Source organism: Bos indicus, chromosome 29 (assembly GCF_029378745.1).
Source record: "Bos indicus isolate NIAB-ARS_2022 breed Sahiwal x Tharparkar chromosome 29, NIAB-ARS_B.indTharparkar_mat_pri_1.0, whole genome shotgun sequence".
Taxonomy (NCBI): Eukaryota; Metazoa; Chordata; class Mammalia; order Artiodactyla; family Bovidae; genus Bos; species Bos indicus.
The window spans coordinates 6,455,127-6,476,623 of record NC_091788.1 but is presented as its reverse complement, the minus strand read 5'-3'; the positions used below and the strand labels follow the sequence as shown (position 1 = coordinate 6,476,623).

Here is a 21,497-nt window from a genome sequence, read left to right as displayed (position 1 = left end):
GTTATTGGAGCTTCAGCTTCAGCATCAGTCCTTCCAGTGAATATTCAGGACTGATTTCCTTTATGACGGACTGGTTGGATCTCCTTGCAGTCCAAGGAACTCTCAAGAGTCTTCTCTAACACCACAGTTTAAAAGCATCAGTTCTTCAGCGCTCAGCTTTCTTCATGGTCCAACTCTCACATCCATACATGACTACTGGAAAAACCACAGCTTTGACTATATAGACCTTTGCCAGTAAAGTGATGTCTACTTTTGAATATGCTGTCAAGATTTGTCATAACTTTTCTTCCAAGGAGGAAGCATCTTTTAATTTCATGGCTGCAGTCACCATCTGCAGTGATTTTGGAGCCCAAGAAAATAAAGTCTGTCACTATTTCCATTGCTTCCCCATCTATTTGCCATGAAGTGATGGAACCAGATGCCATGATCTTCATTTTTTGAATGCTGAAGAGTTTTTTCACACTCCTCTTTCACTTTCATCCAGATGGTCTTTAGTTCCTCTTCGCTTTCTGCCACAAGGGTGGTGTCATCTGCATATCTGAAGTTATTGATGTTTCTCCTGATAGTCTTGATTCCAGCTTGTGCTTCAATCAGTCTGGCATTTTGCATGAGGTACTCTGCATATAAGTTAAATAAGCAAGGTGACAATATACAGCCTTGACGCACTCCTTTCCCAATTTGGAACCAGTCTGTTGTTCCATGCCCGGTTCTAACTATTGCTTCTTGATCTGCATACAGATTTCTCAGGAGTGAAACTTACCTGCATACAGATTGCTCAGCAGTGAAAAATATTAGGGGCTGCCTCTACCCCAGGTCAACACAATCACACTGGTATATTAAAAGATACTAGCATAGTTAAGGGATTAATCTAGGGCTACTTGTTATTTTGGTTTAATGATTTACGTCCATGTTTGTTTGTCATTACTTTGGCCTTTGACTTGTCTTGGGAGGGAGGTCGAGCGCATGGTCACAGAGGTACAAATCTAGAGAGCTCTGGGGATATATAAGGGGAAGATGGAGTGGGGAGAACAAGCTATTAAGTCACTACCAAACTGAGCAGAACAGGGTGGGCTTCTGATCACAGGGGACCCTCAACATTTTGGTGTTGATGCGGTCTTGGCTTTGGGAACCAAAGGCAGCCTGAGGACACCATGAGAGTGTCAAGCAACAGAGATCTAACTAGGGCTGTGCAAGTTCTGTTTCTTGGTCCAGCTCGGCTCCCTGCACATACAATTCCACTTTATGGGCAGCTCCACATGGAGAAGAGCACCTCTAAGTTAGATATTGCCCCCTACAGAATTCAGCCCAAGGTCACCTATTATAAGGATTACGAAACAAAATAAAACAAAGGAAAGCATTAAAATTCAATAATATTTTTAAGTAAAATCAACTGATGGTCTAGGATCATCAAACAGTCAACTTTCTTTTCTGCCCTTTTCCTCCTCAAGCACAGTATGAGTTCCTGAAAGATTTTTACCCTGTTGTGTTTTTCCCCAACAGTCTCCACTGAGTGATGGGAATTAGACAAAACGCTTGGGAGGCAGAAGGCAGGCCTGAGCGGCAACCATGTGAACACTGCAGAGCGCCGTAAGTAGACACTCTTCGAACTTTCAGGTTCAGCAGGAGAGACTGTGAAATAGTAATTACATATATTTTCTATTGAAAAGGAATAAAACTCAACTTGACAAGTGCATTTTAAAAGCACTCAAAAGGAGCAGCAAGGCACAAATTTTCTGCGAAAATCACAGACCCTCATTAGTCATCTCACGATAAGTGAAAGGAAAATGAGAAGACAGAGGCCACCCACCTCCTCTCGGTATCTTGCTGCATTCAGTTCGACAAAATCCTCGCGGTAGTTCACTGAGAAGTTGAGGGCATTAACCAGGTGGGCGGCCACGTGCACACCTACGGAGTCACACCAGTCAGTGGGGTTTTCAGAGACACTCAATAAAGGGGAGTTGGTTCCTCTCCTTACATAAAGACAGGGTCACACTTTGACAACCATATAGGCAATAAAATGTTCAGTTAAAAGGGAAGTCTTAAAAGCACAAAGAATCTTAATTACACACAGTTTTAGCATGAGAAATAACATAAAGAAACAGAATTTTCAAAAGCCAAAATAAAATAACCCTAATAAGTCAAGAGTTAGAAATACACCAACACACACTGACACACATACACACACATGTGTGTATAATAATACAGGAATTTATTTATTCATTGAAGCATCTCCTGAATACAGTAACCCCTCCTTACTCATTGTTTCACTATCTGCAGCTTTAGTTACCTGTGGTCTGAAAACATTCAGTGGAAAATTCCAGAAATAAACAGTTTATAAGTTTTAAATTGCATGCTGTTCTGAGTGTGATGAAATCTCTGGCTGTCCCACTCCACCCCACCTGGGACGTGAATCATCCCTCAGTCCAACACATCCCACCCGTTGGCCACTTAGTAACTGGCTTGGTTATCAGATCCACAGTTTGAGATACTGCAGAATTTGTGATCAAGTCGCCCTTGTTTTATTTAATAATGGCCCCAAACTACAAGAGATGCTAACAATTCAGATATGCCAAAGGAAGCTGTGAAGTGTCTCCTTTAAGTGAAGGGGTGAAAGTTCTTGACTTAATAAGGAAAATAAATTTCCTATGTTGAGGTTGCTAAGATCCACAGTAAGAGTGAATTTTCTATCCCAGAAATGGCAAAGGAAAAAGAATTTTGTGCTCACTTTGCTGTCACACCTTAAAATGCAGAAGTGACCAGCCATAGCGCATGTTTACTTAAGATGAAAGAGGCATTAAAGTGGTACAATAAGATACTTTGAGAGAGAAGAGGATCACATTCATTTAGTTTTTATTATAGCATATTGTGACAATTGTAACATTAGTAATTATTGCTAATCTTTAACTGTGCCTAATTTATAAACTACACTTTATCACAGGTGTGTTTGTATAGCAAAAAACAGTATATACAGGATATATCATCATTGACTTCAAGCATTCACTGGAAGTCTTGGAAAGTATCCCATGGATAAGGGGGAACTGCTGTATTACATCTTTTCTGATCTTTCGCCTCTCCTACAGCTCCAAACCTGTTATATATTTTGAATACTTCACTGACACTCAACCTAAGATAAAAGCCCATGAAAAGGCTTTTAACCAGTTAACAGTTTTCACAGTCCACAGATTCAAGACATAGTGTTTCAATCCAGGAGTAAAAGTGTTGGTAACAACTTCACGGGCCAAAAACTCAGGAAGATAATAATCACCATGTAATAATCTGCCTACAATGGTGCGCTAATGAGTAGTCAACTGACTCAGAGCTTATACCAAAGAGTTAGGAAATTACTACAGAGTTGAAGAGAAATTCCTTCTGGCATGGTCAGAAAAAAGAAAATTATCATGAGGTTAGAGAAGAAAGAAGCAAATGACATTTTGCACAGCACTATAATAGCCTCCCCCCTTCTCAAGCTTTCCTTATAGATGAAATAAGGTTAAAATTAATGGCACATTACAATGTACTGGAAAGAGCAACATTTAATTAGTTAGAAAACCTGTTTTCTTGCCCACATCACTTGCCTACTAATGCCTCAGTTTACTCTTCTGTAAAATGGTGATGACAGAAATAAGAGACTTAATAAGATAAATGAACCAAAATTGCTGAGTAAAACATTACAATTTATACTTTATGGAGTGTTGTGATTCAAAAAAAGACATGGCCTGGAAAGTGAAAATTCTACAACCAATCCGACCTAGCATATGAGATATATGTAGATGGCCAAGTGTTCTGAATTACTCCCAAAGACAAATGAAAGTGAGAGAGAAGGGATAGAATGCTAGATAATCCAGGGGTTATTTAAAGGATTCATAAACTAGTGCCAGTGCCCAGATTAAAGGAAGGAAAAGGGTCCTACAAGTAAATAGACAGGAAACTGAAGGTGGTTAACTAGCACGCAAAGACAGGGTTCCAAAGAAAAAAGGCTGTCTAGGTGATACTTGACTATGGCACAGATGCGAAACATTATTGAAGCAAAACTGTGTCCTACAGCTTCAGCATTTCTAAAATCTATAGGAAAAAAATCCCTCTATTATAAACAGAAGGCTTACTTGTTCACTACATATTTTATGTCTCCAAAGTTCAAAGGCATCCCAAGAGGAAATCCCATTCTTTTTAATTCTCCCGAAAAAGTTGCCCTAGGTAACAGCTGTATGAAATATATCCTTAAGAGATACATTCACCTTCCTTAAAAGGTTTCGTGTGTGTGTGTGTTCAGTTGTTCAGTCGTATCTGACTCTTTGCGACACCATGGACTGTAGCCCTGACCTGCCTCTTGAGAAACCTGTATGCAGGTCAGGAAGCAACAGTTAGAACTGAACATGGAACAACAGACTGGTTCCAAATAGGAAAAGGAGTCTGTCAAGGCTGTATATTGTCACCCTGCTTATTTAACTTATATGCAGAGTACATCATGAGAAACGCTGGGCTGGAAGAAGCACAAGCTGGAATCAAGATTGCCAGGAGAAATATCAATAACCTCAGATATGCAGATGGCACCACCCTTACAGCAGAAAGTGAAGAGGAACTAAAAAGCCTCTTGATGATAGTAAAAGGGGAGAGTGAAAATGTTGGCTTAAAGCTCAACATTCAGAAAACGAAGATCATGGCATCTGGTCCCATCACTTCATGGGAAATAGATGGGGAAACAGTGGAAACAGTGTCAGACTTTATTTTTGGGGGCTCCAAAATCACTGCAGATGGTGACTGCAGCCATGAAATTAAAAGACGCTTACTCCTTGGAAGCAAAGTTATGACCAACCTAGATAGCATATTCAAAAGCAGAGACATTACTTTGCCAACAAAGGTCCATCTAGTCAAGGCTATGTTTTTTCCAGTGGTCATGTATGGATGTGAGAGTTGGACTGTGAAGAAAGCTGAGCGCTGAAGAACTGATGCTTTTGAACTGTGGTGTTGGAGAAGCCTCTTGAGAGTCCCTTGGATTGCAAGGAGATCCAACCGTTCCATTCTAAAGGAGATCAGTCCTGGGTGTTCTCTGGAAGGAATGATTCTAAAGCTGAAACTCCAAATCTTTGGCCACCTCACGCAAAGAGTTGACTCATTGGACGCTAGGAGGGATTGGGGGCAGGAGGAGAAGGGGACGACAGAGGATGAGATGGCTGGATGGCATCACTGACTCGATGGACATGAGTTTGAGTGAACTCCAGGAGTTGGTGATGGACAGGGAGGCCTGGCGTGCTGTGATTCATGGGCTCGCAAAGAGTGGGACACGACTAAGCGACTGAACTGAACTGAACTGGACTGTGGCCCACCAGGCTCCTCTGTCCATGGGATTCTCCATGCAAGAATACTGGAGTGGCTTGCCGTTTCCTCCTCCAGGGGATCTTCCCAACCCAGGGGTCGAATTTGTGTTTCCTGCATTGGCAGGCATATTTTTTATCACTGAGCCACCTGGGAAGACCCTAAAATGTTTTTTAGTTTGAAAGAATTCACAGCTTTTGATTTTAGGCAGCAGAGCAAAAGTGATGTGCTTTGTGTGGATTTTCTCATTTAATCCTGTTTTATAGACAATACATCCCTATTTTACAGATAAGAAAACCAAGGGTAAGCTAAGGGGCTTTGCTGGTGGTCCAGTGGCTAAGAATCCACTTGCCAACGGAGGGGACATAGGTTCAATCCCTAGTCCTGAAAGATCCCACATATGCCACAGCTACTGAAGCCTGCTATAAACAGAGAAAGCCCACAGCAGTGAAGACCCAGCAAAGTCAAAAATAAATAAATCTTTAAATCAAGAAGAAAAGAATGGTGACTTAGCTATGGTCAGACCCCTAGTGAGCGGCAGAATGCAAACCCTCTGAATCACAAGCTCAGTCATGGCAACACTTTACACTATCTCAGTCTTGGGGTTGTTCTCCAACTGATGGAATATTTGGACAAAACTACCATCTAGAAAAAAATCAAGTTAAGAATGTACCAATGTTTCCTGATCATCCTCCATTTTTGACCTATCACTCTCTAGCTTTAATCCAACCCTAATCCTTAGCACAAATGGCGACCCACTCCAGTATCCTTACCTGGGAAACCCCATGGACAGAGGAGCCTGGAGGTCTCTATAATTCAGGGGTCATAAAGAGCTGGACACGACTGAATGACTAAGCAAACAAACACAGTAGCACTGAGATAATTTACTCACGAGGTTGTAAATTATAATAATTAATTCTATCCTAAGAACGTCATATGCATGTTTTCATTTTCCTCTTAAAACCATGAGGTAGGTGCTGCTGTCAATCCATTTTACGGTTAACAACAAAATGAAGATCAGAGAGATTATGTCTCCCAGTAAGGCAGATGAGCAGCTGGGAACAGACTATACAATCCATTGACAGAGTCCATGTGCTTCCCAGGTGGCACTAGGGTGAAAAGCCTGCCTGCTAATGCAGGAGACAGGTTTGATCTTTGGAGCTGGAAGATCCCCTGGAGAAGGAAATGGCAACCCACTCTTGTATTCTTGCCTGGAGAATCCCATGGATTCTCTCCAGTGGAGCCTGGTGAGCTACAGTCTATATATAGGTTCACAAAGAGCCAGACATGACTGAAGTGACAGCATGCACACACCTAATAAAAATGTTTATAACTTTCTGTTTCAAAACTTTGCTCAGGATAAACATTTATTTTAAAATGATTCTTAAAAATCAAATATTCTCACTTTACATTTAATCTTGGAATTGAGCAGAATAAACTTCCACAATTTTGACGTTTGCTCTTCTGCCCAAGTAGTAATATCAAAGAAACATTTAACAAATATAATTTTGAAGGAATTATATTCTATGAATGCACATTTCACATTTTAATTTTCAAGAATTTAAACTTCTATCATGTCATTACTTTTAGAGGTTGAAAACTTTTAATCACCTTCTTTCAATCTTTCTAAATGAAACTATTTCCTTTAAGAAAAACAATCATTACCAGCTTAAGGACCAAACTTTGAATACATATATAAATATACTTGACCTACCCATTTTCTGTAATGCCACTAGATACATTTCTTTACACACATGGAAGAGAAAATTAAGCTACATAATAAGAAAAGCATAAATAATAAAAATGCCATCCATAAAATGTCCTAACATAATACTTAACATGTTGCGGTTTTCCTCACCTGAGAAAATACAGATAGTCACACCACAGGTTATGTGGAATGTTCTGCTTTTATCCAACAATCTTCTGGTTCTCCGGCTTGGAACCTAAATTTAAAAAAATTTAATATGATAAAAGTGATGCAGCAAATCAGTGACATGCACAAAGCTTTGGAAATACAGCAGAGGTCTATCAATTAAAACCTGATGAGATGAAGTATGATGAGATGAAGTGTTCTCTAGTCAGTGCAACACTCAAATCATTAGAGAGAATGTGAAGAGGCTTAGTATTGATATGGAAAGACACACAAGATATATTGTTAGGTAAAAATGTTACAACACACAAACTACACAATGATCCTATACTGTTTAAAATTAATGTCACTGTATATGTTAACATACTCGCAGGCATTTTTCTCAAACTGTGGTTGTGCTGGCAGAGCAACATTAGGGGGACCCTTCACTGATAACTTTGCATATTTCTGCAGTGTCTTCATTTTACAATATGTGTGATTTCCTTTTGTGGTCAAAAACTAAGATTATTTTAAAATAAAACAATTTCATCTACAGGTTTAAATGCCTGCTTGATCTTGCACAAAAATAAAACGTCAAGCATCTTTACATACTATGTTTCACACTGGGGGACAGTTCTCTAAGTCTTATTAAACGCTGAGACTTAGGTGGGCACTTTCCATTTCCTGCCATTTATTTTCTCTTTCTTCATACCACGCCAATGGCCAGCCACAGGGATCTAAACCTAGCATTTCACAATAGCTGGCAACCTACAGAAAGAGTTATTTCCACAAATTACTGCATTAAGAGTAAAGAGTTTCTAAATATAATTTCATGAAAAGATTGAGAACTTTAACTGCAGTAAATCCACTTACACGAACTTGACAGAACATCAAAATGACCTCATGTTAACAACTCCTTTGGAAATATCAGTATCGATCCAGTAGTGACTAACTATCTTAGTGAAGAAAGCAGTGAACACACACATACCTAAACACTCACACACGCACAAGAGAAGGCAGAAAATGATTTCAATTGGATTTTTAACTTTCAAAGAGCTTTTCTCTTTTCTCAAATCCTTTCTTTTACACTTAAATATCATACACGACGTCACATCATATCCAAGAACTCTATTTCAAGTCACTGACACAGCTCAAAACAGGAATGTGTTTTAAGAAACTGCCACCAAGGCCAGCAGCCATCCTGTGTATTATTGAAAGCCCGTGGGGCTCTTGGGCCTCCCTAGTGGCTCAGACGGTCAAGAATCCATCTGCAGTGCATGAGACCTCAGTTTGATCCCTGAGTTGGGAAGATCCCCTGGAGGAGGAAATGGCAACCCACACCAGTACTCTTGCTTGGAGAATCCCATAGACAAAGGAGCTTGGCTGACTACAGTCCATGGGGTCGCAAAGAGTCAGACACGACTGAGCGACTAAGCACAGCATGGGGCTCTAGTGTGCACACCTGCATTTAATTAAATGAAACTACAAGACTTCAATGAGGAATAGTTTAGTGGAAAGAGTTCAGCACTGGGGCTGATCTCAGCTCTACCATTCACTAGTCCTAAGGTCTTGGTCAAGTTAATTAAACTCTCTATGCTTCAGGTTCTTTGTTTGCAATACCCCCAAAATCATGCGAGTATTGACAAGTATATATGTGAATTCTATATATGTTAGCACAGTATCTGATACTCTTTCTATTACCCACTGCCCTAACTTACTGTTGTAGAATAGTTCAGTGATCACCTTAACAGATGATGGGTATTTATTACATCAGGATCATCTTTGAAGAAATCACTCCAGCAGAAATTCAGACCATGAAAATTAAGTAGGACTAACGCGATACTTTTACACTTAATTGCTATGCTGGAATCAGTGACTAGAACTTTTTTTTTTTTTTCTTACCTTCTGCGATCCTCGAAGGAAAGCCAGGAGGGTGCGGCACATGGGTAAGAGGATAAGGCTGCAGTTGAGGTTAAGAACAGATGCAGAGGCTCTGCTTAGACACAATCCTAGCTGAACAAATAAGGCAAGAGTCAAAACACAGTTAAGGACACAAGTAAACTAAAAACACGCTGCTGACCTCACCCTGCAGAACCATGGCAAACGCCAGCTCCTGAATAACCCTCTACCTTCTCTCTTACCAAAAGAGAACTGGACTCTTTCTCTTCTGCACTGCCATAAAACTTAGCCTCCTTTCATTTCTACTAGTGCTCTCATCACCTGATTACATGATTTGAGGGCAAGGTCAATTTGTTATTCCACTCCTCCTATAATGTTCTGGGTGGTAAGAGCCCTAAAGTTTCAGAATATTCTGTGCATCCACACAAGTGCAGAGTTGACTCCTTTGTTCACTGATAAGTTAACAAGAATTTCAAACAAAGGCCTTTTCAATTGTGTACCCTCTAGAGCACTCTTAGCCTCCACATAACTCCTTTCCACACTAGGATCTGCCTTTAAGCTCTCCACCTAACTGACACCACCCATCTTTCAGGCTTCCTCCTAAGTACTCCTCCTCTAAAGTTCTTCCCTGATGCTTCCCTGATACCACACAAAAAAGATGTGGTACATATATACAGTGGAATACTACTCAGCCAAACAAAGGAATAATGCCATCTGTATCAACCTGGACTGAACGGACCTAGAGATGATCACACTAAGTGAAGTGAGTCAGAAAGAGAAAGACAAATACCATATGACATCACTTATATGTGGAGTCTAAAATATGATACAAATGAACTTATCTATGAAACAGAAACAGATTGCAGATAGAGAAAAGACTTGTGGTTGCCAAGGCAGAGGGGAGTGCGGGAGGGACGGATTGGGGGTTTGGGGTTAGTGATGCAAAGTATTACATACAGAATGGATAAACAACAAGGTCCTACTATATAGCACAGTGAACTATATTCGATATCCTGTGATAATCACTAATGGAAAGGAATATGAAAAAGAATACACATATATGTATAGCATATATGCATAACTGAATCACTTTGCTGTACAGAAAAAATTAACATAACATTGCAACTCAACTAACAAAATAAGCAAATACAATATTAAAAAAAAAAAAAAAAGGTCTTCCCTAACCCAGAACCGAGAGATCCCAGATCATCTGTGCTTCATACAAAGCTGATCATAACTACACTATACAACCTATTTTCCAAAGAAGCACACCCCTCTGGTATGATCCAGTACTTTTTGGCAACTAATTTTAAATCAAATTCCTGCTAGATTGACATCCGCTGTTGTCTGATACTATCTACATTCTTCATACAAACAGTGTGTCACATGAAAACAAGACATGGCGTCATATTTGTGCACTTGTCTTGGAATAAACACAAAGCTACTTTATGTTAAGGGTATCAACTAAGAAATAGGTGTACATTGGGGTACACGTGTCTCTTTTGATTCTGGTTTCCTCAGTGTGTATGCCCAGCAGTGGGATTGCTGGGTCATATGGCAGTTCTATTTCCAGTTTTTTAAGGAATCTCTACACTGTTCTCCATAGTGGCTGTACTGGTTTGCATTTCCACCAACAGTGTAAGAGGGTTCCCTTTTCTCCACACCCTCTCCAGCACTTATTGCTTGTAGACTTCTGGATCGCAGCCATTCTGACTGGTGTGAAATGGTACTTCATTGGGATTTTGATTTGCATTTCTCTGATAATGAGTGACACTGAGAATCTTTTCATGTGTTTCATTGAAACATGTAAAATATCTTTTGTGAAACAAATCGCCAGTCCAGGTTCGATGCATGATACAGGGTGCTCGGGGCTGGTGCACTGGGATGACCCAGAGGGAAGGGATGGGGAGGGATATGGGAGGGGGGTTCAGGATGTGGAACACATGTACACTCATGGCGGATTCAAGTCAATGTATGGCAAAACGAAAACAATATTGTAAAGTAAAATTAATTAATTAATTTAAAAAGAAATAGGTGTAAGTCAACTGCTTTACTTAGCTTAAAATTGCTCATGATCCTGAAATTCCCAACTTAACTCCTGGCAAAATAGCAACTCTGTTACATAGTGTTTACTGTCAGCACATGAAATATTATTCCTGAAGGGGAGACAGGGTAAGAAGCCAGGTCAGGAAAGCCATAATTTTCATTGAGTTATATGAAAAGTAATTCATCTTTCCAATTAGGCTATTTCTCCACCATGAGTTTGAACACCTCAGGGATACACTTCAATGAGTATACCAGTAAATGGACAAAGAGAAACAATCCTCTATGGACTATCTAAAAAAAAAAGTGTTAAATATAATTTTCTCACATCTGCGAGCAAAATGATCATTTCAGAGGGATAAGTTTTTGTTGTTTAGGCCTCCAGAGAAATAGAAGAATTGTTATCTCTTTTTATTCTGGATGTTTATATAAAAAAATTTTAGCTTGAGGGCTTTTAATGATAATTTTATCTGCAGTTCTAATGTACTAGGACAAAAACTCGCTTAAATACATCAGCTAAAATCTATCATGTATGTTCAAGTCTTAAGAAATACACATAAATTATTCAAATTTTCTTTGGGGTTTAGTGCTTTAAAGAAAATTCTTATATATTTTGTATTTTATAACCATTTATTGAATATCTGGAAGTGTTTTATTGCTGTGTTTACATTAAATCACAGTAATTTAATTCAAAGTGCCTTTAAGTGTCTACTTGGGATAAATGAAGCTTATTTTAGCATTCCACTTCTTCCTTATGATGCTGCAAAATCTAACTGGAAATTTTACCAAGAACTCATTTCCTCATATATGTTTGTTCCTGAACATGGTTAGCTCTTTAAACCAAGATGAAAATTCCTTTTTATTAGGTTATCAGAGTACAAAATTCTCTCATTCAGAAGCAGTCAAGACAGTAAGGAAACGGAGACAGATATCAGTTAAGTGGCACAATCATAGGAAACCATCTAATCCACTTACTACATGGGTAATATTCTACAGCTAAGATTTGTTTTATTTAGTCATTATTAATTCATGATCTTCGTAAGAATCAGCTACTTCAAATGTTCAATAAAAAGAAATGTCTGCCTAAGTTATGTGTCCAGCCCATTCTATGTGGATGACATGTTCTACCATTCCTGGAGAGCTTAACATGCTATGCTAGTTTTCGAATTTCATTCAGGTTAGTTATCACTAGATGGCAGCATAACTTTCATGGTTCAAATCTTACCTGTGAAGATCTCAAAAAGTGTGAAAGTGTTAGTCGCTCAGTTGTGTCTGACTCTTTGCAACCCCATTGACTATAGTCTGCCAGGCTCCTCTGTCCATGGAATGCTCCAGGCAAAAATACTGGAATAGGTAGCCATTCCCTTCTCCAGGGGAAATTCCTAACCCAGGGATCGAACCCCTGCATTGCAGGCAAGTCTCAAATGTAACTGAAAATTCCATGTTTAAAATTCTAAAACTAGAAATATATTTTAGAATATTTTAGAGTATGTATAAATAATACATAGTTTGGTCCTTCCTATGGACTAAATGTTTGTGTTCCCCAAACATACACATTGAAACCCTATCATGATGGTATTTGAAGGTGGAGCCTTTGATAAGTAATTAGGTTTAGATAAGATCATGAGAATAGAGCCCTGAGATGAGATGGGGTTGCTGCTGCTGCTGCTAAATCGCTTCAGTCGTGTCCGATCTGTGCGACCCCATAGACAGCAGGCTCCTCTCTCCCTGGGATTCTCCAGGCAAGAATACTGGAGTGAGTTGCCATTGAGGGAAGAGACCAGCGCTCCCTCTCTCCTCCTTGAGGATACAGCAAGAAGGAAGCCATCTGCAAACCAGGAAAAGGGCTCTCAACAGACACCAAAGCTGCAGGCATCTTGTTCTTAGACTTCCCAGCCTTCAAAACTGAAAGAAATAAATGTTTAAGTCACCCAGTATTTTGTTGCAGCAGCCTGAACTAAGACAGTCCTATAAGAAAAGATACCATATAAAGCAAATTATAAAAGAACGTGGTGGGGCTTCCCTGGTGGCTCAGATGATAAAGAATCTGCCTGCAGTGCAGGAGACCAGATTTGATCCCTGAGTTAGGAAGATCCCCTGGAGAAGCAAATGGCTACCCATGCCAGTATTCTTGCTTGGAGAATTCCATGGACAGAGAAGCCTAGTGAGCTACAGTCCATGGGGTCACAAAGAGTAGGACACAACTGAATGACTAACACACACACATACATAAAAGAATGTAGTATCTAAGTATAACAACAAATACACGGTCATTTTCCTAAAATCTCAAGCACACATTCATTTTTCTTTTTTTAATCTTAGATCTGTTACTTAATAACTATTCTTCTTGCTAGTTAACTGGCCTTATTTGTAAAATTAAGAAAAATAAAATTTTCTTATCCATAGAATTAAAATAATATGATGTGCTATAATAATCCTAGCTTTCACGACTTTTGTGAAAAGTAAAACTGGTCTAAAAAATGCAAGCACTATATAAAATTACCTTATTGATTAGGGCAGTATATCACATCCTTTCTCTAAATAGTCTCTTCTGTACTTCCATAGTAGGTGTTACCTATTCCACTTATATTATTCATTCAACATACATTTATTATGATACATACATATCACAAGGTAAAGGGAGTTCAGTAATTAAGTAAAACAAAACATGCTTTCTTCCTTAGGATGTTATATTTTAGTAAGGAAAACAGATGATAATCAAACAGCTACACAATCAAATGTAAATTATAAAAAATACACTGAGATCAATGCAGTGAATGAGAACTACAGAATATGAGCATATATATATAACAGGGAATGTGATCTAAATAGGAAGATCAGGCAGGCTTTCTGGACTAAATGAAAAGTGAATTGAGATCTGAACGGTGAGCAGAAGTCATTTAGGAACAAGAAGAACATTTATGAAAAAAAATAACCCAGCATGAAAACTGATGTGCGGAAAACAGGAGCACATTGTATAGGTGAGAAATCAATAGCAGCCCAATATAGTTGGATTGGAAATGGAGAATGGTATAACATAAGACTGGAGAAGCAGGTAGGGCTACACCTTGCTGAACTTTATAGGTCATATTAAGAATGTGTGTGTTTATCCTAAAATCAGTTGCAGAGCATTATGTCATGAGCAGGGAGGTGGTAAGAAGACATTAGAATCTGGCAATGATAACTCTGAATGAAATGTGCATAACTAATTGGAAAAACATAATTTGGGCAACGGCAGTACTTTGTGCAGTTAATCATCACAATAGTGAAATTTTGTTTGAGACAAGAAATACATTTTATGGAATTATATATGAACCGTACATATAGAAAGGATTCAGTTTTAACTAAATAGTTTATTTATCAGTAAGTTTATTTTGCTAAATAATTTCCTAAAACAGATACATCTAAAATCGGAGAACTAAAATGGTCTAACCCACATGCCACCGTCAACCCAGTGTCTACTCTCATGAGAGTCCTAACCAAAGGCAATCCACACCCTTTGTTGAATATGTCCAGAGAGAGCAAACAGTTCTACCATCAAAAACATCTATTTTGTTTTCTTACACTTACATGAAATATGTGTCTGTATAACTTCTACCCACAAGGCCACTCTGGATAAAAATATTCTAAAATAGACATTAAAAAACTGAAGCTAAAACTAGGATGGCTTCAAGACCTCCCTGGCAGTCCAGTGGTTGAGACTGTGCTTCCAATGCAGAGGTGTGGGCTCGACTCCTAATGCGAACTAAGATCTTACATCCCACATGGCACTGCCAAAAAATGGAAAAGAAAAATAGGATGATTTTCTAGCTCACTCTTGTTTTCTTTGGGTTAACACAATTGTTTAGGCCTCTAAAACTCTTGCGATAATTTTAAGATTCCCCCCATGAAGAAAGTAGTGAAAAACACTAGACCATTCAGGTATGGTCCAAATCCAATCCTTTATGATTATATAGTAAAAGTGACAAACAGATTTAATGGGGAAGACCTGGTAGACAGAATTCCTGAAGAACTATGGATAGAAGTTTGTAATATTGCACAGGAGGCAATGACCAAAACGATCCCCAAGGAAAAGGAAACGCAGTTGTCTGAGGAGTTGTCTCAGAGGAGTTGTCTGAGGAGGCCTTACGAACAAGTATCTGAGAAAAGAAGAGAAGAGAAAGGCAAAGGAGAAAGGGAAAGATATACCCAACTTAATGCAGAGTTCCAGAGAATGGCAAGGAGAGATAAGAAAGGCTTCTTAAGAGAACAATGCAAACAAATAAAGGAAAACAATAGATGGGAAAGACCACAGATCTCTTCAAGAAAACTGGAGATACCAAGGGAAAATTTTAAGCAAACATGGACACAATAAAGGACAGAAACAGCAAGGACTAAACAGAAGCAGCTGAGATTAAAAAGAGATGGCAAGAATACACAGAAGAGCTATACAAAAAGGTATTAATGACCCAGAAAAACATGATGCTGTGGTTAGTCACCTAGTGCCAGACATCCTGAAGTGTGAAGTCAAGTGGGCTTAGGAAGCATTACTACGAACAAAGTTAGTGGAGGTGAAAGAATTTTAACTGAGCTATTTCAAATCCTAGAAGATGATGCTGTGAAAATGCTGCACTCAATATGCCAGCAAATTTAGAAAACTCAGTAGTGGCCATAAGACTGGAAAAGTTTAGTTTTCACTCCAATTCCAAAGAAAGGGATGCCAAAAAATGTTCAAACTATAAGACAATTGTGCTCATTTCATATGCTATGTAATGTTCAAGTTAATGTTCAAAATCTTTCAAGCTAGGCTTCAGCAATATGTGAACTGAGAACTTCCAGAGGTACAAGCTGGATTTAGAAAAGGCAGAAGAACCAGAGACCAAATTGCCAAAATCTGTTGGATCATAGAGAAAGCAATGGAATTCCCCCCAAAAAAATCTACTTTCTGCTACATTGATTATGCTAAAGCCTTTGACTGTGTGGATCACAACAAACCGTGGAAAATTCTTAAAGAGATGGGAATACCAGACAACCTTACCCATCTCCTGAGAAACCTGTATGCAGGTTAAGAAGCAAGAGTTAAAATCAGACATGGGATGATTTGGGAGAATGGCATTGAAATATGTATAATATCATATATGAAACGAATCGCCAGTCCAGGTTTGATGCACGATACTGGATGCTTGGGGCAGGTGCACTGGGATGACCCAGAGGGATGGTATGGGGAGGGAGGAGGGAGGAGGGTTCAGGATGGGGAACACATGTATACCTGTGGCAGATTCATTTTGATATATGGCAAAACCAAAACAATATTGTAAAGTTAAATAAAATAAAATTTTTAAAAAATCAGACATGGAACAACAGACTGTTCAACATTTGGAAAGGAGTATGTTAAGCTGTATATTCTTACCCTGCTTATTCAACTTATATGCAGAGTACATCATGCAAAATGCTGGGCTGGATGAATCACAAGCTGGAATCAAGATTGCTGGGAGAAATATCAATAACCTCAGATATGCAGATGACACGACCCTTATGGCAGAAACGATAAAGGAACTAAACTCTTGATAAAGGTGAAAGAGGAGAATGAAAAAAGTGGGTTAAAACTCAACATTCAAAAACCTAAGACCATGGTATCTGGTCCCATCACTTCATGGCAAATAGATGGAAACAGCGGCAGATTTTATTTTCTAGGGCTCCAAAAATCACTGTAGATGGTGACTGCTGCTGCTACTGCTGCTGCTGCTGCTGCTGCTACTAAGTCGCTTCAGTCGTGTCCGACCAACTCTGTGCAATCCCATAGATGGCAGCCCACCAGGCTCCCCATCCCTGGGATTCTCCGGGCAAGAACACTGGAGTGGGTTGCCATTTCCTTCTCCAATGCATGAAAGTGGAAGTGAAGTTGCTCAGTCGTGTCCAACTCTGTGCGACCCCATAGACGGCAGCCCACCAGGCTCCTCCATCCATGGGATTTTCCAGGCAAGAGTACTGAAGTGGGGCGCCAATGCCTTCTCTGGGACAGTGATTGCAACCGCAAAATTAAGACGCTTGCTCCTTTTAAGAAAAGTTATGACTAACCTAGACAGTGTATTATTAAAAAGCAGAAACATCACTTTGCCATCAAAAGTCCATCTAGTCAAAGCTATGGTTTTTCCAGTAGTTATGTATGGATATGAGAATTGGACCATAAAGAAGGCTGAGCACTGAAGAACTGATGTTTTCAAACTGTGGTGTTGGTCTTGAAAATCCCTTGGACAGCAAGGAAATCAAACCAGTCAGTTCTAAAAGAAATTGACCCTGAATATTCATTGGAAGGACTGATGCTGAAGCTGAAGCTCCAATACTTTGGCCACCTGATGCAAAGAGCTGACTGATTGGAAAAGACCTTGAAGCTGGGAAAGAGTGAAGGCAGGAAGAGAAGAGGATGACAGAGAATGAGATGGTTGGATGGCATCACCAACTCAATGGAGCAAATTTGCTCAAATTTGAGCAAACTCTGAAGACAGTCAGGGACAGGGATGCCTGGCGTGCTGCAGTCCATGGGGTTGCAAAGAGTCGGACATCACTTTGCGACTGAACAACAACAATCATCTCAGTGACCTTTTCCAATTTACCAGAATTCAGTAGTTAAGATTATGCTCTCTCTCACTAAGGGCAAGTTCTGCTGATTCCAAGACTGTTATATTGTGTGGAACTATGTTGCATAATGACTCATCTTGTGTTTACAGTTTTCTCACATGAATTGCTATCAAGAAACAACCCCTCTATCCTGCAATGAAAAAAAAATGGGGGGGCGGAGAGAAGTGTGAGAGAGCAGGTACATAAATGTAAGATTTTATTAGTGTTAGCCCATTGTATTATATTAGAAGTGAACGCTCTAGTTTTACTTTTCCTTCCAAATTTGCCTTAGCTGAAAATTTTACATTCACGTTTTCCTCATCTTCAACCAAGCTTTTGACAGAGCTATTAAACTGTAACAAAATTCTGCTGAAATAGTTGACTTTAGAGAGGGCTTGCAAACTACCTTTTCTGGTAAATAAACAAAATGAACATTTTTCTCTCAGCTGGGAATTTTCTCAGCAATTTTAGGGAAATATAAATGACATTCCACATGTAAATATCTAGGTATAACTGGTGTCCAAAAGGATCTGAAAAGGCCAGAGTAGTATTATTAGTAATCTTTAATAATTAGTCATTTTCTTAGTTACCTCTTGGTGAGTCAACAATTAGTCATTTCAAGGAAAAGAATAAAAAAAAAAATTAGCGTAGAGGTTTACAAAAGATTTTTTTATATTTTGACCTGGTATTTTATGTTTGTCAAAAATTATGTAAATTTGTACTCGTTGAGGTCAATTTTATTAACTCTTTTTCTCCAAGGAAATATTTTTAATCAAACCAAATAAAGCTTGCTGCTGCTAAGTTGCTTCAGTCGTGTCCGACTCTGTGCGACCCCAGAGACAGCAGCCCACCGGAATAAAGCTTACACAACACCTAATTCTTAATTATTTGTATAATCATAGAACTTAGCTCTTTCATGAGGCCTTACATGTCATACAGGTCAACCTTTTTGCCTCTGTCTGCATTGCTAGTTAGTTCATAAAGACACAGTTCTGGAACCCAGGCCTCCCTTCATGCTCTCGGTTACTTCCTTAAGAACAGAACATGCTGCTCATCAGAACAGGGATGTGAATTCAAATGCTCTTTCTAAATAAACCAGAAAACATCCTTATTCTTCCAGTTGGTTAGCCTTTTATTCAACCACTGGATTTTCCTGTCATTTTATATAAATCTTTATCTAATATTTCTCTAATCACACATTAAAATTACTTGATGGATTATTTAAAAACAAATATTATCTCTGTTGTACCTTCTGAAATTCTGATTCTTTAGATCTGTAGGTGTTCCTGCAGTAGGTACAATCAGGTTTGGTGGTCATTGTTTTAGAATCACTTTGCAGACAGACAGACCTCTCACTTTGAAGACAGACAGACCTGAGTTTAAATACTTTTACTATTACGTTGATGAAAATACAATTTCAGTTTTTGCACTGTATGGGGAGGGAGGAGGGTTCAGGATGGGGAACACATGTATACCTATGGCAGATTCATTTTGATATTTGGCAAAACTAATGCAATTATGTAAAGTTTAAAAATAAAATTAAATTAAAAAAAAAAAAAAGAATCTGACAAGGTGGCTTGTTCTCCATTGTATTAGGTTGGCCAGAAAAGTCTTTTGGGTTTTCCATAAGATTTTATGGAAAAAACCTGAATGAGCTTTTTGGCCAACGAAATATTTCCCATGCCTAGTATAATACTGGTACATAATAGGTTCTCAGAAAATATTTTTTTGTTGAATAAAATAAAACATTTTTTGATAAATTAAAAAAAAAAGAAATTTGCCATTTGATAGTGGAATACATTCTTAAATAAATGTGGTTATGTTATAATCATGTTAATGCACATTTCTTGTTTCATGCTTTTTTGCTAGTTACTTGTTTCTTGCTGTTTATTTTCTATTTAGACTACGGAAATGATGGTAGACAAAAAGCAAATTCAACCAATTTTCTTTATTGAGTTCAAAACGGGTCTAAAGCGAAGAGACAACTCTCATCATCAACCATGCATTTGTCCCAAGAACTGCTAATAAATTTATAGTGCAGTGGTGGTTCAAGAAGTTTTGCAACGGAGACAAGAGCCTAGAAGATAAGGAGCATAGTAGCTGCCCATCAGAAGTTGACAACAACCAATTGAGAGCAATCATTGAAGCTGATCCTCTTACAACTACATGAGAAGTTGCTAAAGAACTCAATGTCGACCATTCTATGGTCATTCAGCATTTGAATGAAATTGGAAAGGTGAAGAAGCTCAATAAGTGGGTGCCTCATGAGCTGGCCGGAAATTTAAAAAAAAAAATCGTCGTTTTGAAATGTCATCTTCTCTTATTCTATGCAAAAACAATGAGCCATTTCTGGATCGGATTGTGACGTATAACAAAAAGTGGATTTTATATAACAACTAACAAAAATGACCAGTTCAGTGGCTGGACCAAGAAGAAGCTCCAGAACACTTCCCAAAGCCAAACTTGCATCAAAAAAAGGTCACAGTCACTGTTCGGTGATTCGCTGCCCATCTGATCCACTTCCTGAATACGGCAAAACCATCATATCTAAGAAGTATGCTCAGCAAATCAATGATATGCACCAAAAACTGCAACGCCTACAGCTGGTATTGGTCAACAGAAAGGGCCCAATGCTTCACTTCTCATAACCAATGCTTCAAAAATTGAACGAATCGGGGTATGAAGTTTTGCCTCATCCACCATAATCACCTGACCTTTCACCAACAGACTACCACTTCTTCAAGCATCTCGACAACTTTTTTCAGGGAAAACGCTTCCACAGCCAGTAGGAGGCAGAAAATGTTTTCCAAAGAGTCCCTGAAGCATGGATTTTTATGCTACAGGAATAAACAAACTTATTTCTCATTGGCAAAAATGTGTTGATTGTAATGATTCCAATTTTGAATAAAGATGTGTTTGAACCTTGTAATAATGATTTAAAATTCACGGTCAAAAACTGCAATTACTTTTGCATCAAACTAATAGTGGTGTGGCCTTAGGTAATATTCTTACCCTTTCTGTCTCATGTTCCTCATCTATAAAACGAAAAATAAAATAATATCCCCAAAGGGTAATTATATATATATATTGCACATATATTAATTATATATTAATATATATTAATTGTGTACATATATTAAGTACAGTATCTGGCAAATAAGAAGTTAACAGAAGCTATTATTATGGTCCCATCTCTGGCCATCTACAAACTAGGTCTAGTTATAGAATTTAAATGCTCTTAGGGCTGCTGCTGCTGCTAAGTCGCTTCAGTTGTCTCTGACTCTGTGCGACCCCATAGACGGCAGCCCACCAGGCTCCCCTGTCCCTGGGATTCTCCAGACAAGAACAATGGAGTGGGTAGCCATTTCCTTCTCCAATGCATGAAAGTGAAAAGTCAAAGTGAAGTCGCTCAGTCATGTCCGACTGTTAGCGACCCCATGGACTGCAGCCTACCAAGCTCCTCCGTCCATGGGATTTTCCAGGCAAAAGTAGGGCAGAGTTTCTTAAAAATCACTCTTTCCAAGACTGTCTTTTCATCCTCAGCTCTGCTTGGAGCTATAGGAGATGAGCTTTACTCCACTCAGGTGTATCTAAAGAAATAAAGAGCGTTCCAGGTAACTAGTAGGAATGCAATTAATGTATGGTGGATCCCGAATGAGTGAGCCTCTGAGATGATCCTTTCATGCCCTCATTTTGGAAATAAAGAAAAAAGAACCGAAACCAAAAGTGATTACCCAAGAGATCTATCTAGTTCACAGCTAGGATGAGAACCCAGGACCTGGTCTTTCCATCAAAC

General features: G+C 38.8%; 1 protein-coding gene across 3 annotated transcripts in view; it reads right to left on the bottom strand.

Annotated features, from left to right (window-relative positions):
• Positions 1–21,497, bottom strand: part of NOX4 (NADPH oxidase 4) — a 189,644-nt gene that overhangs the window by 143,518 nt on the left and 24,629 nt on the right. For 2 of the 3 annotated variants that reach the window (XM_019955215.2, XM_070783416.1), the window contains exons 3-5: positions 9,065–9,171; positions 7,172–7,256; positions 1,808–1,905 (exon numbers count right to left, since the gene is read on the bottom strand). In XM_019955215.2, the coding sequence (XP_019810774.2) occupies positions 1,808–1,905; positions 7,172–7,256; positions 9,065–9,106 (225 nt within the window). In that variant the 5' untranslated portion in view covers positions 9,107–9,171. Of the gene's footprint in view, positions 1–1,807; positions 1,906–7,171; positions 7,257–9,064; positions 9,176–21,497 lie in introns of all 3 variants that reach the window. The other variant, XM_019955214.2, reaches the window with a different exon arrangement.